Genomic DNA, 16,641 nt, shown 5'->3' with positions numbered 1-16,641 from the left:
TTTAAAAAAACCCCCCCCCCCCCCCCCCGCCCACGTTATCACGTAAAATATCATATGCGATAGCTACCTTGGTTCTTCTTTCCAAAATTGATTTCTTTGAATTTTTTTAAGTTTTCCTTTTTCGGACTCCAAAACAAGTTTTCGCTCCCTCTCGACCTTTTTTTTAAAGTCAAATTTACCGAGACGACGATAATTGAATTTGAAACGATTTCCCGTTAGATCAGCGACAGGTTTGTTTGTATGTAGAATCGGGATTGAAAATTTTTTAAACATCAATTGAGTATTAACGGTTCTTTTTTAGATATTTTTTATATTTTCACTTGCTAGCAGATAAGACGAGATAGCGCACTATTGAAAATAGAAATTACGACAAAATGTTTCGCAGATTACACGTGTTTCTTTTTTACAGACTTAAAAAAGTATTCCTTCTTTTTTTTTTGATTGGACCAAATTTAATGTCACGTAAAAATATTCGTTGGCAAACATTATTTACCGTTGCTTGAAGTTTTTTTTTTATATTTTTAAAGATTTCTTCGTGGCAGGCTGCCAGGTATCGGAATTATAAGATTATGATTATTATTGAAAAAGGGCGACCGTGACTACGTTCACTTTGGTCCTTTTAAGCAGAGAGAAAGAAATGCTCGGATGACTCGGAATGTTTTTTCTTTTGCCGTCTCGTTCGATGCTCGTTTCGTAATCAATGACTAAGGGCAGATCTACTACGTTAAATTCCTTGAAAGAGACTGCCATTTTTTACCCTCCTAATTTTTTGCGATTCCCAAGCCCTTTTAGGACATTTGAAAATATTTTTTTAAATCTCAAATCCGTTCGACCATGTTAATTAACAATATTAATTTATGACAAACTAGAGATCACGATGTTAATGTCAAGAGATGTCTCGGGGTTTTCTATTTTCATGGAAATTTTTATCCTCAATTTTACACAAATCTTTGGAAATCAATTTTCTCCGCGTTAATTTTTGTCTTAAAAAAATTTCTTTCACACCATTCATTAACGCATCTGTCATTTAGTGAGTGTAACGGAAACTTAACGTAATCGTAATTATTGTGTGAACAATAAAAAATTGAATTTTTGACCAATGGTAATAATTGACCGCACTCGCGGAAATTTAACGTAATTATAATTATTGTGGGAATAATAAAAAATTGAATTTTTGACCAAGAGGAATAATTGACCGCATTAATTTTGTCTTCCCTCTTTTTCTCTCTTACGGGAACACACACTCTATGCTTCTGTCGTCGTGGCAAATATTTGAAGAAGCTATTTTATATTCGAAAATTTGACTGGAAGTCGGGGGAGGGGAGTTTCCCTTGTGCAAAAAAGTAAATTAACGCGGTTATATTGGATAATTACGGTAGCTACGTGGCCGTGATGTAATATCTGTATTAATTAGAGTTAATAGGACGGGGGAGCCTAAGATTTATCTAAAATATACAAAATTCTTGGTATACAGCGCTGTAGTCTTTAATCATTTTTTCGGCCGTAAATATCAATTATATTTCCTTTTTCAAATTTTCAAACTTCCTTTTCGTTTCGTGTCTGTTCGTCCGCAGTTTAATGAATTTTCGAAGTTCCGATAGACCTATAGGACTGTAGATATACTGGAGAAAATGACCTGTTTAGGTTGTCTCATTAATTTGATTGATTATATCGTTCGAAGAGATGATACGAAGATGCTGGGTACGATCTTACGGAAGATGCTGGATTTATTCGCAATCGGGATGAAATCTTGAAAAATTTTTTTTGCCGATCACCAATGAGAAATATTACAAAATTATTTGTCAGCCATGGGAATACTTTTTATTTGTTGATTAAATCTTTCAAAGAATTAAAAGGAGTTCGAGAAAAGCACAGGAAATAAAAACTTAACGAAGAGAATTGGAGAAAATTACTTTGAAAACTCACAGAGAAGTTTAAGAGGAAATTGACAACGTTATGTATTACTGTTTCAATCCTTCAAAGTTACCCATTCGAAAATTCCTGATAAAAATAATATATTTATTAGGAGAAAATTTTCTTCTTTCAATATATTATTTCGAGTCGAATTTTTCATTTGAATGATATTTTTGAGTTATGTAAATAAATAAAAAAAATTTTTTTGAAAATATACCCATGGGTCAAAAGTGACCCGAGTTTGAAGATGAGTATGTACAGGATTTGTAGAGACGAAGATTATGTTATTGTCTAATATATGCAACAAATGCAGAATTTTATCATGGACCATGCGTTATCATCCAACCTCCATAACATATAGGAAACACATCTTAAAATTTTTTTCGATTTTCTTGCAGTTTACGTTAATCAATTTTTGTACGTTTCTAATTTATTTTCATGATATTAATAAAAAAAAGCGCATTTTTTGGAAATAAATGTCCCTTTGAAAATTTGTCATATCTTGTATTCTGAAAATAATAATACTTTTCGAGGCTATAAAAAAATCCAATTTTTCTTTTTCAAAATTCAAAGTTTCATATCTCTCAAAATTTATACACGGTTTCCATAACTTTGTATACTCTCAAGACGTCCTTTTGTCATTGCAAAAAGACGGAATATTTCGTCCAAGCAAAACACTGTTTATTAATGTTATAATTAGGACTTCAAGAACCTTATTAAGGTAAAGTACATTAAATACCAAACTTTCCGAGAAACGAAAGGTGATTGAAATTTCCGGGACCGACCAAGTCTCAGTTTACTGGTCAAACATGACTTTTGAAACAAGGCACTTCGAGTACCAATGAGCTTCGATTATTGATAAGATCTTTTGATAAGACAATCTTACAAAACTACAGTAGATAACTTTTTCGAACGTATATTTCCAAATTTTTACCCACAATTTTACCCTGCAAAAAATGTACCTCCATATTTCATTCTGACATTAGCCCTTTAACCTGAGCCTTGTCGAATATCAAATTCCATTACCCCTAAGTCCCTGTTTATAACGTTAGGTATTCTATTCGTTAATAGATTCGGCCTCAGTTTCTGTTTGCAATTGCTTCGCGGGTCTTACGACTGAATCTCCAATTGCTGCCTGTTAATAATTTAAGTGCTCCGTAATTTTATTAGCATGACAGTAGAGCATAAATTAATACCTCGGGCTTTCATTTATTTTTTCAGTCCCTACCATCACCAAGTGAAAATCAAATATTCCACGATGAAATACATTCCGCGTAGTTACTTTGCGTTCTGTATGACAAAGAAAAAAAGAAAAGCTTCCCCTAATGAAAAATAATCCCGTAATACCCCTACAGGCATTATTATTAGTTTTCATAAGTATACACAGCAGTCGTTATAATTTCGTGTATCTCGAGGGGACAACTGGTTATGGATTATAAATGTTACCTAGTCCCCTGATTACCTTTGACGATAACCGGCTGTTGTTTCTTATTATTCCTTAAGATAATTTTAATCCGTTAATTCTTCTTTACTCACGTAAGATATTAAAGGCAGATTCCAAGCTGCTGCGACAAGTGCCTCGGCACGGCAGGAATCGTCTGGACCAATGAAGGCAACAGCGCCGGAATCTCTCATTTCCGTCATCATCCTGATGCCGAGGACAGCAAAAGAATCGTCGTTTCTTCTGCCTGACAGTGAAGAAAAAGGAGAATGCAATAACAGAAGAAAAGGGAGTTGAATGAAAGCATGGAAACAAAAAATGTAAAAATTTGAAAAAAACGTTACACTCAAACGCAGAAAGGAAAAGTGGGAAAATGGCAGGAATTTACAGAAATAATTTTTTTTCCATCATATCAATTTCAAGGATCAAAAGCGTAAAGTAACTCGAGTATATGCATTAGTCGAAAGACGCGTTTTTTGGGATTACGAAATTCTCGAAATTTCCGTGAGTGGCAAGAAATTTAAAAAATTGGTAGTTCCCAAAAATTGTTAGTTGTCAAATAATTGTTGAAATTAATTTTTCGGAAAATTGAAATTAATTGTTGAAATTAATTTTTAATCACTCCCATGCTTTTTGTACCTTAACAAAGTCAATTGATCGTACGTATGAAAGTTTTTAGTGAAAATTTGTAAAATAATTTTCGACCCTGTTTTCCGAACGTAGAAAAGTCATAAGACGGTTGAGGAGTGACGTGAATAAATTTTTCTTTCAATTTCAACTATCGAACCAACATTTGTGACTTTTCCAAAAATTTTCGAAATTTTTTTTCAATTCCTTCATTTACTACCGGCCTAATTATTTTTGTATTTACCTATATCCGCTGCTAGAAATTTTAACTCCCTTTCTGGAAGAAGCTGCGGGCTCTGATTAACGGTTCCTATGGCCAATGGCAGGGCACCCAGCGCGACCTGAAAATCAATATCAATTATGTTTACTCTTAAACGATCATTTCAATTTACCCCTCACTGGGAAATCATATTAAGACTTTCGCATGACGTCGAATCTGTTTAAAAGGAATTGCCTTTTCCATCCTGTAACACAGCGGGGTGCAGAGAGACACACTTTTCTCTGTAGGGACAACAATAAGCAAGAGGGTGAAAAAAGAGGAAGGAAAGAAATGAAAGGAGAAAAGAAAATTTAGAAAAATATTGACACCCGAAATTCATTTCTGATAGCTGAAAGTTGCTTCGTGAGGATTTACCTGGCTTATAACTTGTACAAAGACATGATAGCATCCTTATTTCGTTATGGACTATATATATATATATTGCAAAACTTGGCTTACAACGTTAAAAACGGTATATATATATATATATATACCGCTGGGCAGGTAAGCACTTGGATTTCGTTATATTGCAAAACTTCGCTTACAACGTTAAAAATGACTGATACCGACGAATTTACTTGTCTTTGTTCCTATAAAAACACCCAATGGCTTTCGGGATTTGTAACCAATATAAGTATAAAGCAGAGCAGTGGCGGATCGCTTATAGGCGCTACGGATCCGCAGCACCCCTTAAATAGTAAAAGTAAGTAAAAAAATGTTTGATTTTGTTCTTTTAGGATTTTATAAAGTTTCCGAATAAATTTACTTATATATATCTTTGTTTCCTTTTACACAACTTTAAGACAATGGCTAAATATTTTCTGGAGCTGCACCTCCCCCCCCCCTCCCATCATTGAAGATGGGGGTATGAAATTTTTGAGTAATAATAAAAAAAAAGTTTTATTTATTAATAGTCCGTAACATTGAAGCAAACGGGTATAGAGTTTAGGTATGATTTGAATTTGGCGCCAAATATGATTAGGGACTTTTAACAAAATTTTTAATATTCTTCTATGCTCTTTTAATATGTCAGCACCTGAAATCTTCCGTAGGATCCTAAGAATCCGATCGTGAGGCTATCGTTGAAGCTGTGCGCTCCCGTACCAGCCAGATAATCGTACAGGAAGCTGTAATCCTGTGCGCCGGAAATCGCGCTGGTGTTACGACATTTTTCAAATTTACTTTCGCCGTAATTTGTGCTGTTCACTCTTTCACCGAACAGAGTAAACGTTAAAAATAGGAGCAGCGCACAGTTTAGCACCATGGCAATGGTGGATGGTTGTGTAACGTTTGACGTTTCGATGGAGATTTTTTCCCTTATCCTCCTTTTTTTTTCTTTTTAGGTAATCTTGCTAGAATCTCTTGGAATGCTTGACAATACGCGCTTGACTGAAAACCACTGATACCGTATAGGCGATATCATTTCCGAAAACTCAGATTTTTGAAAAAAAAAAAAACGATTTTTTTCTTTCTTTAGGGAATTTTCGCAATTATTCGCAGCAATTTTTTTTTTTTATTATAACGTTAATCGAAGACGTATACGATGACACTTTGTGATTTTAATGCTTCTCTTCTGTTGGTCATGAATTTTCATGAATTTTATTTGTACTTACGGTGTTTCGGTTTTTAATGGAATTTTTTTTTTTTTTTTGGAGCTTGCTAATACGAGTATTTATTTTATTCACGTTACTTCAGTCATTTTTTTTCTTTTTTTTTCACTGCCGATTGTTCAATGTCATGTTATCTTGTAAGTATATAATAAAATCATATTACGTTTCGCAATTTATTTATGGCTTAGGAGTACTCTTCACTGATCTCTCATACGCAGTAGAAACTTTTTGATATTCAAATTTACTTTTTTCCAACTTGGAAACTCACTCGGCTTTGTAGCTACGATTAATGCAAATTTACACTCGACGCACTGTAGTAGCATGAAATCCCACGAGATTTATTCCCCATGGTACTCTTACAGGGAAAATAATTCTTAGATTAAATATTTTCGAATTTCATCAAACTGCAAACCGCATCGATTTAGTAAAATTTGCAAAATGTTTTAGAAAGAAAAAAAAACAATTTACCACTTACAAAAAAGCACCGATCATCGGCAAATTTCGAGTCGCTCGAAACGTTACCTTTAAAATGCACGAGTCAAAAATTACGTCAAATTTTTATTAAAAACCGAAATATCACGAATCACGATTATCTCTCAATTCACTAAAATCTTACGATCCTTCAAAATCTTCCCGCTCCAAATAAACCGTTCCGTTAAATAAATTTCTCGAATTCAACCTGAATGTACGTGGAGGTTGTCAAAAGTGTATCTAAATAAATTTTTTTTCAGATCAAGAAAAATATTATTTTTTTTTTTTTCAAAATTTGCACAAAAAGCTCGTCGAGCAACGATCCGCTCGGTTTCAAGTTCTCCGCGTGACTGGGGCTGCTTCTCACGTTTCTCATGTTCCGCAAGACCATTGTTGATATCGTCAACCTACCCCATTCAGAAATTTGGGACGCATGCGCCCAGCTCCCTATGTCTTTAACACGTCGCGAACATTTTCTAGATAATTGAGAATTCCAAAATGTCTGAAGAATCCATAATACATTTACGCAGTGAAGCAGTCGCAGAGCTATAAATGGTGAAGCCAAGTCGTCATTCACTGTACAATAATCAAACGTATTTCTAGCTTCAGTCTCCACTTACGTAAACTTTGCTAATAATTACCGAGACACTTATTCCCTTACGAAAGGAACGAACGACATAGCTGTCATCGTTAATCGTTAATGCCCGTCGATCTTTTATCTATAAATAATGGCAATTTTTTGCAATTTCGTTACCAAGATTCTCAGACCTTTCTTTTTTTTTGTCAGCATGAAATTCCGAACTTACGAAATAAATAATTTCTATAAATAAATTGAGCTTAAGGGACTAACTATATATATGATGGCTGGTACTAAATATTTTTATAATATATTATATAGACAGTACGATAACCCCATTCAGACTTTAATCCTCAAAATGGAAAATCCATTAAGGGATGAATCAATAATTTATTCTAGTCGATTATGCAGGATGGTGATTCATCATTTTTGAGGTTAGGGTTATTGGGATTATATAGAGTCCCGTCCCGGAAGTAGAGACAAGCGGTGGAAAATAACCTCTTTTAGTCAAGGATATATAATGATTCATTGAAAAGGATAACTATCATGTTATCGATCTGTAAAACTTTTGAATATGTTGTTAACCTTTGACCTTTCTTATCTAACCTATGCTTCAACCTACCGGTCAGATATCTCTATAATTTAACCCTTGTCACTTCAGAATTAACGTTGGCTGGATTGATGGTTAATATTGAATGACTTGTGCTTCTATCGAAAAGATACAGACGGGTTTGTAAATTTCAAAAATTCATTTACAACTTTAATACAAGTTATTATATTTTACAAATGTATTAAATAATCAAAAAAATTCTTATACATAATGTACAATTATTTATTCCAGCAACATATGATTATGCCACAGCCCCAATTTTGGGATCTAATAACAGATCCAACGTAATCCGAGAGTGCCAATGAATCCAATTCGATTTTTTTTTTCAAAACACACAAAAATTTTTCTCCAAACTATCATATCTAATCAGACCTAAAATTTCCTTAGAGTGCACTTGAAAAATGTAAATTCGACATAAATAATATTTTCGAAATGTAGCTTTGTACATTAATGAGTTATAATTATTTTGATTACCCCTATGGAATTGAACATTCTCATGGTGTATATAGTTATATGTTTGTATATCTTATCAGATTTTTTGTCCAATCCTATACAATTTTATATCATTATAATAATTTTTTTCTTGGAATCCTAATACCATTAGCATTAAAGATACGAAGCCTTTCGTAAACACGTTAAAAGTACCGTATCTATTTGCAATCGTGTTTGTTCACTTCCTTCGTCCTAATTCCCAAGTGGCGATTTAGGAGTCCTTGTTTCAGAAAATCCTTAATAATCTCCTCTAAGGGTGTTCTCAAAGTACGAGAAGAAAGGGAGGCTTCAGGACGTCCAATTTATTCGCCATGGACACGCATTCTCTTATATGGAATACCATATAAGAAAACCCTATTTGGATAAAACATCCCTCTGAACCCTGTACCTTATTTTTCATCTTAATTCCTTCTCTTTATTCCACTCACTTCCGGGAGCCGTTTCACGCAATTTATATGAAAATATGAATATAAATTTATTTTGGATTTCTTTTTTTTACATATTTACTTTTATAACACGACCTCTGTTTATATACGACCCTTCAGGTCGTGCATTGAATATTATGCAATATAAAATATATCTATAGGACTATACCGATATCTTAGGTCATCCGATAATATTATAGTATTTGATAAGGTCCATTTCGAAAATAGTCACAGTGAATACGTGAAATATTTTATTTACGATTGCTGCAATCTCAAAGGGTCAAAGTTCACAGTAGGCTATATATTTAATAACTGTTTGACGATTGGCAATCTGGAAATCTCCTCGGTGTTATCTCAGGTAAACTTTTCTCGATGGGATCGTTATCATTGAGAATGACCAGATCATCTTGCGTCCCATTCGGGATGGGATTGATTTATAACGAAAAAGATTTGACATAAAATATTTTTTTCGTAATCGAAAGAAAAATTTAACATTTTTCTTTATACACGAATATTAGAATTTTTCTGTGAGGATTTTAGTCTGTCGATAGTATCGATACGATTCAGTGCTCTAAATCTTGGTCCGGAAAGAAAAGAAAATGGTCGATCGAAAATCAATTTTAAATAAAAATTGCGAAATTCCTTGTTACAAATTTCAGAGTACATCCAGAAAATGGTAATATTACGTTACAAAGGATTTGACATTTATAAAAAAAAATTGATGGTTCAGTCTATTTTTTTTCCCTTTTTTCCGTAAAATCCCATCAATTCATTTGCTTGAAGGCAAAAGCCAAGGTTATATTCTGTTCTTACCTTTTTTTTTTTAGTAATATACATATTCATCGACATAATAATAATGTTAGCCTGTCGAACATCGACTACGTTTTCACCAGTCAAGTTGAATCCCCCAAAAAACACTTACGTATAAAAAACTACGCCAAGTACAGGATTGCTGTGAATTCCTCTAACAAAAAGTATTGATATCATATTATTGAGGCCAAGTACATAAGTCACTACATGTTTTCCTATTATATGATCTAGCACTGGCCCATCATTTTAATTATATTTTCAATATTTCCTATAACGTTTTCGCTACTTTTTTATGTTACTACTGCTTCCCGTATTTAATTATGATTTAATGGTGATTTAATAATTAATAAAACTTTAGGTGATTCCTTATCGAGTACTACTTGGCGGGTAACAAAAAGTATTGATATCATATTTTTGAGGCCAAGTACATAAGTCACTACATGTTTTCCTATTATATGATCTAGCATTGGCCCATCATTTTAATTATATTTTCAATATTTCCTATAACGTTTTCGTTACTTTTTATGTTACTACTGCTTCCCGTATTTAATTATGATTTAATGGTGATTTATTAATTAATAAAACTTTAGGTGATTCCTTATCGAGTACTACTTGGCGGGTTCGTGCATTTCTTGATATAAATTTGGTACAAAACCAGCACCAATTTTCTATAGAAAGCATATTAACAATAACTCGTCAAAAATAATCACGGTAAAAGCTTAATAACAAACATACAGCATTAGAATACTATGAGCACGTGCAAAGTAAGTACTTTGGAATTCCTGGCACGGATTTTCGTTATTCAAGGAAAAAAAAGAAAAAAAAAACCGGAGTGAAAAATATATCTCGAATTTTATTTGTTGTCAATGATAAATTGTATTTTTTTTCTGTCTAAAGTATATAAATTTTTTTTCCCGTGCTGTAGATACAAAATTCTTCGTAATCTTGCTTGGAGGTAGATGACGTCCCTATTTATGTTCATCGAGAAGAAACTTTTTTTTATCATCGGCGTAGTATATCTATACAGTATATTTACTTTCGCCATTTTTCTCATTTCCTTGGAAAGGCACTGAAATATTTTTCAACGTTCTCATCCATTACATCAAACATTCAGTCAATGTTAAGCGTAAGCAAAGAATATAAAATAATAACGACATACAGTCTGTTAAGGCCTGTCTACAATGCAATATAATAAGAAATAAGCAATAAGATCTTCAATTGTATATTTACCTAATTCCATTGGATCCTCCAATCAAGAAGGATAAAATCGTTTTTAAAACCGTCTGTGAACGTGATAAAAACACGTTATTCGAATATTTGAATTTCTATATTTCTCGCGCCTGCGCATAGGCAACTTTACGTACCTTAAGCACGACGCCAGAATACGGCAACCGGTTATACACGAAGAGAATTTTATAATTCACGTTACTAGACACCGATTGATTGTCATAATAATCCTGAGCCATCGTAACACTGTAAATCTAATGATTACTAATATTAATATTCCCAGGTTACTTTTCATCGTAAAATTTTACGGATACGTAGATATTTCGTATTTATTTATTATTCTTTATTTTTAATACGTTTGACAAAGCTGTACGGATATACAGGAAATACATTAAATTTCATAATTCTAATTCAATCCATAACCATTGAAACTGTATTTTGTATTTATCTTTCGGCTAAAGGCCATTCCACAGTGCAATATAATAAGAAATAAGCAATAAGATCTTCAATTGTATATTTACCTAATTCCATTGGATCCTCCAATCAAAAAGGATAAAATCGTTTTTAAAACCGAGCGCTTACTAAGTCCCTACGATTTTGGTGACGTCTTGGACATAGCAACGATACACAAGCGGTTGCTAGGGTCTTTAAGGACTTCACGGAGCACGAAACGTGATGAGTAACATCGAGGATGCCCCGTTCCGTAATTTATAACGGCTCACGTTAAAAATACATATAGCAACGATACGGATGACAAATCATGACAGGTGACAGGTAATGACATTTGACAATGACGTTTCGTGCTCCGTGAAGTCCTTAAAGACCCTAGCAACCGCATCCGTATCGTTGCTATATGTATTTTTAACGTGAGCCGTTATAAATTACGGAACGGGGCATCCTCGATGTTACTCATCACGTTTCGTGCTCCGTGAAGTCCTTAAAGACCCTAGCAACCGCATCCGTATCGTTGCTATATGTATTTTTAACGTGAGCCGTTATAAATTACGGAACGGGGCATCCTCGATGTTACTCATCACGTTTCGTGCTCCGTGAAGTCCTTAAAGACCCTAGCAACCGCTTGTGTATCGTTGCTATGTCCAAGACGTCACCAAAATCGTAGGGACTTAGTAAGCGCTCGGTTTTAAAAACGATTTTATCCTTTTTGATTGGAGGATCCAATGGAATTAGGTAAATATACAATTGAAGATCTTATTGCTTATTTCTTATTATATTGCACTGTGGAATGGCCTTTAGCCGAAAGATAAATACAAAATACAGTTTCAATGGTTATGGATTGAATTAGAATTATGAAATTTAATGTATTTCCTGTATATCCGTACAGCTTTGTCAAACGTATTAAAAATAAAGAATAATAAATAAATACGAAATATCTACGTATCCGTAAAATTTTACGATGAAAAGTAACCTGGGAATATTAATATTAGTAATCATTAGATTTACAGTGTTACGATGGCTCAGGATTATTATGACAATCAATCGGTGTCTAGTAACGTGAATTATAAAATTCTCTTCGTGTATAACCGGTTGCCGTATTCTGGCGTCGTGCTTAAGGTACGTAAAGTTGCCTATGCGCAGGCGCGAGAAATATAGAAATTCAAATATTCGAATAACGTGTTTTTATCACGTTCACAGAATTAGTCGTTTTCAATATTTGCAAAATATGTCAACGTGTTTGAATAATGAGATTCAGAGCTGAATTGAGGAATGGATTAAGAAATAATTTCTCTTTCTGTTCGCCAACGCACTGCTGGTCTCCTGGGAGTGATTTGTGTTTAAAAGATACGTGTCGTACGGATGAAAAAAACAATTTAGAGGTAAAGAGGTAAAAAAAAAATTGAACCGCGTAAACCTTCAAGTTATTCCATATGAGAAAATTAAACAAAAATTTGTGTCCCATGCGAGTTACGTAATTGGGTGGAAATTTTCATACGGAATCCCACTTATGGTATTTTCATATAAAAACAAATCAGTGTTTCCCTATTCTGTGGAATATTTAAAACGAGAATATTTTGAGATACCATTATAACTTTCACCTTGTAGACTAACTGCATGCGTACAATGGCGGGCAGGTGGTTCATCTGGCTCATCCGCTGAGCTTGCTCAGTAGTTAGGATTCAGGTCATGGCCATATCTCCCCAGACCTCATAAAGGGACCTCCTTTGACAGTCTCCTCAGGGTACCCTAAGGTCTTCACTCCGGTAAATCTGACTAGGGGTTGAGTATCCGTGACTTCCTGATCTCTTTCCACTTTTTTATTTTTTGGACCAGTTTTCCAAATTTCGCTCTTTTAAATTTTTTACCCCTTTTGTCACAACTCGAGGAGTTTTGTTCCTAGTTCACAGAGGGATTGCAGTACTCTATGAAAATGTAGGGTCTTACAGAATTGATTAGGGTAAAACCCATTTGGCACCCTTCCACTTTACAATTTTCTTCCTCTTGTACAACCAAACCTTCTTTCCTCTCGGCCGTCGTTAAATTTATTTCACTTCATCTTTCTTTCGTTTTTTTTTATTACAACCCCCCCCCCCTTTATTCCATTCCTTTAAAAAGCTGAATTACAATCTATTCACAAATCGTTTTTATTAATTTACATCTTTTGATCAAAGATGGCGTAGCAGCCCCGTGGCTGTATTGCCGACGAAATTCATTAAGCCGTGAATGGCTTTACTTCTTGAGTTTGACAACAGATGGCAGAAGAGTCGCGATAAAAAAAATCACCTTGTTACTTAACCAAAAGCGTCACTCAAACTTGAAAATAGAATTCGAACAAATTTAATAAAGCCGCAGCACGTAGAATGCCGGATTATTAATTTTCAGACCGTAAACCGTCAATATTCACAAACGACGTAATTGGAATCGCTCGTTTAATATATCACGAGAAATCATCGCGTTTTACGACTCATTACCGCGTATCCTGTAACCCTGAAACGATTATTAAGATACACTCGACTCATTAAATATTTTCCCACCGTACAGCGTTACACTATACACGCGTATACCCCTTAAGAACGTGCGAAACTGAATCGAGTCCTTTGATCTCCCAGAGGTCACTGCTCGTAAACTTTCAGGTCACTTAAGGTCAATCTAGGCATACACTCGTCCTCGAAAGCCGCCAATCCAAATTTATCAAAATTTTACAACCGATGACGTCACTCCGGATATATTCACAAGACACAAGTTCATCGTGAACCTAGTCAATAATTATCGACCGTTACCTTTTTTATCGATTATTTCGAATCACTCGAATATCGATTTATCGATATACCCAATCAATCGGAATATCGATCGATCATTATGAAAGTGTTGTAAAAGTTACATAAATCATGTAACGAGGTATTCCATGTAAATCCTGAATTTAAATTACTAAGGTAACATATATAAGACAAAATTGAGGGTACGCCACATACTATATAAAAAAATTTATTAAAAAATCTAGTTAAAGTTAGGTAATCGAAAATTTACAAAATCCTGGGGCACCCTGGACTTTAACTACGGCCATGCTCGCTGTACGGAGTCACAGGTCGAGTGACGTTCAGTAGTACTTAGTGGAGGAACCTAGTAGCGCGTCATTTGTAATAGACAAAATTGTGGGTACGTTGTCATCTTGCGAGATTTGCTAGAGATTTCGGGTAAAGTACATGGTAAGTATTAAAAATGTAGTATTGCCGGACTATTTTCAACTGAAAACAACTAAATGCAACCAAACGTATTACTTGCGTTTTTAGAAAATGTCGCAAAGGACGGAACTGAGCAGAGATATTCGAACAAGAGTGCCAGACGACCGTAAGTCTGGTTTGAGTTATGGGAAAATTGCATTAAAATATTATATTTCGAAAAATGCTGTCGTGAGAATTTGTAAAAAATTTGATAAAATGAATAGGGTCGATAATATTGCAGGAAGAGGACGGAAAGGCAAAACAGCAGCAAGAGAGGACAGTCGAATATCGCGAGAAATTAACAAAGATCCGAGTTTAAGTGTTCGTGAAGTCGAGGAAAGAGTGCAGGTGGACGCTTCGACGGAAACGGTAAAGCGTAGACTCAGAGAAGCCGGTATTCGAAGCTTTTCCAGAGGACGCCAAGCCATTCCTCACTAAGAAACATAAGACGATGAGAATAGAGTTTGCAATAAAGTATCTTTCGTAGCCTCTTTCCTTCTGGGAACGTGCGATTTGATCAGATGAAAGTAAATTCGAGCTTCGTAATATGAAAAAGCGAGTTTGGAGACTCGGGCCCGGTGAAGCTTATAAATCAAACATGATTTAGTAAACGATTAAGCACGTAGGAGGAAACGTAATGGTTTGGTGCTGCTGCAGCTACAGCGGATTGGGAATTTTGAAACGAATTGAAGGAAAAATGACGGGACAGTCTTATGTTGCTATTTTACGAGAGAATTTGCATGTGTCAGCTGAAAAATTGAACTTGGGACAGGATTTTATCTTTCAAAATGATAACGACCCAAAGCATACTTCAAAAGCAGCGAGACGATATTTTGAGTAAAATCAAATTCGAGTGTCAGAGTGGCCATCGCAGAGTCCTGACCTCAATCCCATTGAAAATCTTTGGTCTTATTTCGATGAAAAAGTATCACGTGTGGATATTAATAATGCAACGTGTTTTTTTTTTTTGACAAACTGCGTACAGCGTGGGAGAGTATTCAGCGGGACAGCGTGGAAAGCCCAAGGAGGTTATACCAAATATTAATAATATTTGTTTTTGATTATTTATCTCGCTATCACTGTAATTCTGTCATCGTACTCAAAATGTTGTCCGCTCCTGGTTAAATTATTTTATTTCAGTCGTGGCGGTACAGAAAGTAATTATATTATTTCAAGTTTTATTTAATACCGATAAGTAGTTGATCCTACCCACACTTTATAATGAATAAGTGATTCTGATTCTTTTCCTATATTGGTATAGATCTGTGTCAAGTAAAATATTTATTACATTTCGTACCCTCAATTTTATCGCCCACTGTATATATCTATACTATAATTTGCATAATTCAATTCTATCGCATACGGAAGTCCCGAACAAAAATAACCAGCATCCTGTGGTCAGTGATGGAACGTGAAAAAAAAATGTATATAAAGACCGAAAGACCTTTCTGGGCTCCTCGTAAATTTTCATCCTAACGGAACACACGTGGCCCTCTGGGCCCCGCTTCGAGTTCGCGAAACACCGTACGAAAACACCACAGACTGATCGGGTCTGATGTCAGACTTCCTGCTTGGTAAGTCCCAAGGGAGTCCGTAAGGCCCCAGGCGCTATCAGGGGGCCCCTTTAACGTGCACGAAAGGATCTTCCTTTTATTCGACATTGAAGAAGCGCGGATTACATTCCTATCTTTATTGATCGTGAAGCCTCAACGGCACCAGTGACGTAACAGAACGATTGGACAAGCGTCGCCGTCGCGACGCCTAGTCCTTCGAAGGACTGCACCACTATTAATCCTAATCCTCGAATCGACAATAAAACGCTATTACAGTGGTTTTTTTGAATTGAATTTTTCGAAATTGTATCATTTTTTTATCACATCGAATATCCACGTGACTAATTGATGAGGCGACAAAAATTTAAAGAAAAAAGTTTTATCCTTGCAGCATCTTCGGTAATTATCGATTTTTTTTTTAAATCTGGAATTCCAAGTTCTTAGGTCAGTCGGGTAATTAATTCTGCTGACGGCTTCGATTTTCACGGGATTATATACCTATATGATGTATAGTCGATACGACTGTCGTTCCTACGTATAGTTTGTTATGTACGTATGATGTATATATATATTTTGTTTTTTTACATTCATTTCTTACCGCATCGACTTACCAGAATGGAACTGCAATTGACCCGGTGTCCCTTCTGGACCTACGGGACGCATAACACGTAACGAGTCACTTTACTGGAGCTGCCTCCAATTTCTGATACCGTTTCGAGGCATCGCGCATTCAAGTACCGGATTGTTATCTAATAGCTGAAGCACTTTTACATAATCGCGAGTTTCAATAAACATTCTGCAAGTGGGCTGCTCGATTTTTCCATACGCGGACTCGTTTGTTTTACGTGCCACGAATAACTCCGCAGGTGATCTCGGTGATTCTCGATTATAAGAAAAATGTGAAAAAAAATTTTTTGCTCTTTTCACTGAAAAAAAAAAAAAAAAAAA

The 16,641-nt window shown here is 35.0% G+C and overlaps 1 protein-coding gene across 3 annotated transcripts in view; it reads right to left on the bottom strand.

The window, feature by feature from the left end:
- The window catches only part of LOC107268229 (guanylate cyclase 32E), a 36,443-nt gene that overhangs the window by 12,893 nt on the left and 6,909 nt on the right, over nucleotides 1–16,641 (bottom strand). Inside the window, exons 1-3 of one of the 3 annotated variants that reach the window (XM_015740793.2) lie at nucleotides 12,518–13,216; nucleotides 4,227–4,323; nucleotides 3,451–3,602 (exon numbers count right to left, since the gene is read on the bottom strand). In XM_015740793.2, the coding sequence (XP_015596279.1) occupies nucleotides 3,451–3,602; nucleotides 4,227–4,323; nucleotides 12,518–12,571 (303 nt within the window). In that variant the 5' untranslated portion in view covers nucleotides 12,572–13,216. Of the gene's footprint in view, nucleotides 1–3,450; nucleotides 3,603–4,226; nucleotides 4,324–5,277; nucleotides 5,674–12,517; nucleotides 13,217–16,641 lie in introns of those variants that run through there. The other 2 variants (XM_025085531.1, XM_025085532.1) reach the window with 2 other exon arrangements.

Source organism: Cephus cinctus, unplaced genomic scaffold, assembly GCF_000341935.2.
Source record: "Cephus cinctus unplaced genomic scaffold, Ccin1 Ccin1_scaffold0498, whole genome shotgun sequence".
Lineage (NCBI taxonomy): Eukaryota > Metazoa > Arthropoda > Insecta > Hymenoptera > Cephidae > Cephus > Cephus cinctus.
The sequence above is the reverse complement of the archived record's forward strand: the minus strand, read 5'-3'. Positions and strand labels throughout refer to the sequence as shown.